Source organism: Cyprinodon variegatus, unplaced genomic scaffold (assembly GCF_000732505.1).
Source record: "Cyprinodon variegatus isolate N-32 unplaced genomic scaffold, C_variegatus-1.0 Scaffold646, whole genome shotgun sequence".
Classification (NCBI taxonomy): domain Eukaryota; kingdom Metazoa; phylum Chordata; class Actinopteri; order Cyprinodontiformes; family Cyprinodontidae; genus Cyprinodon; species Cyprinodon variegatus.
In genome coordinates, this window is record NW_015151099.1 from 103,118 (window position 1) to 104,491 (window position 1,374).

Consider the following 1,374-nt stretch of genomic DNA (forward strand, 5'->3'; position numbering starts at 1 on the left):
TTGGGAGAAGTAACTAGTAACTATAACTAATTACTTTTTCAAAGTAACGTGCCAAAGACTGCCCAGGACATGCTGGAGGTACTGTTTCCACTGTTCCTGGGCTCAGCTCAGAGGACTTGGAGAAGGTGTCTGGGTAAAGAGAAGTCTCGGCATCTCTGCTGAGACTGCTGCAACCTGACAGCAGATAAACAGAAGACAATGAGTGTGAGTCTTAATAATGTGAGGAATAGAAAAGGTCGGTAAATATCTATCTTTTCTTCTTTCTTTCTCCCATAGGCTCCTTTGACCACCCAGGATAGCGTAGCGGGAATGCTTGATGTAATGTCAACACTAACCGGAAGACACACTGGGCTCCTACTGGACTGGGAGGGCAACGTCATCCCCTGGTAGTTGCCATTGTGACCACTAAGCCCAAATAAAAGAAAAATGAATTCACAAAAAAAAATGTTTGGCTTTCCTTCGTTTTTATCTGTGTCGAAAAAGCAAACATTTGAAAAACTTTTCATAAAGCCAAAAACACGACATCATGATTCAGCAGCTTTTGCAGCCATGATTCAGCCTTTCGGTCTGATCTAGGTTAAAACATGAAAGACAGAAGGAACTTCACCTGGAGTTGCTTCACTTGTTTGAGGATTTAAATGTTTGTTTCTACACAGCTCTTTAAAGACTCGACAGGGCAACACTTCCTCATTTCTGTTATTACATTTTTTAAAAGTATTTCTTCAGTCAAAGCCCTGTGCTAACAATTGAATTGCTGTACTCCTGTCCTCTACCCTTAACATGGCAATGGCACCAAATGATGCACCACTTGTTGATAATGGTCATAGGAAAGTTTAGCCCATTCCTGAATTTGAACTGTGAAGTTTGAGGGCTTTCATTCATGTTTGGCTAATTTCAACACACCTGAATGCAACATCCTGGATTCAAGTTCCCCTTTCTCTTGCCATGTTTCTGCCTCACATAATTTCCTGAATTCAACCATGTTCAACAAGCATATTAAGATCTAGAGTAGAGGTACCAAGCCAACTTTATTCATCAGCACTTTATAAACAGCAACTATTTAAAAATATTTAGTTATCTAAAGACACTTGTTTCAAGCGGGGTAGGACATGAAATTCTTGTGCTGAAGGAACTAAATACGTATGTAAATAAATGCCCAGTTTGGGTATCCACAGTTTTGGAGAGCATCTCTGATGTGTTTCTGTTCTTTGTGCTTCCCTTGTGTCTAGTAGGGACATGTTCTGCCCGGTGTTGTAAGGCTCTGATGACTGAGAGTTTGTGTTTCAGTGGGTGGTGTGAGTCCAAAACACACGCAGCAGAAGATAGCGGTGAAAAAATTAAATGCAAAAACATCACAATCCCTTATGTTGCTGG

General features: G+C 40.8%; 1 protein-coding gene across 1 annotated transcript in view; it reads left to right on the top strand.

The window, feature by feature from the left end:
• LOC107096736 (C-factor-like) overlaps positions 1-1,100 on the top strand; it is a 4,961-nt gene extending 3,861 nt beyond the window's left edge. The window contains exon 4 of the mRNA XM_015393514.1: positions 277-1,100. Within this exon, the coding sequence (XP_015249000.1) occupies positions 277-390 (114 nt within the window). The 3' untranslated portion in view covers positions 391-1,100. The remainder of the gene's footprint in view (positions 1-276) is intronic.
• Positions 1,101-1,374: the final 274 nt, after the last annotated feature.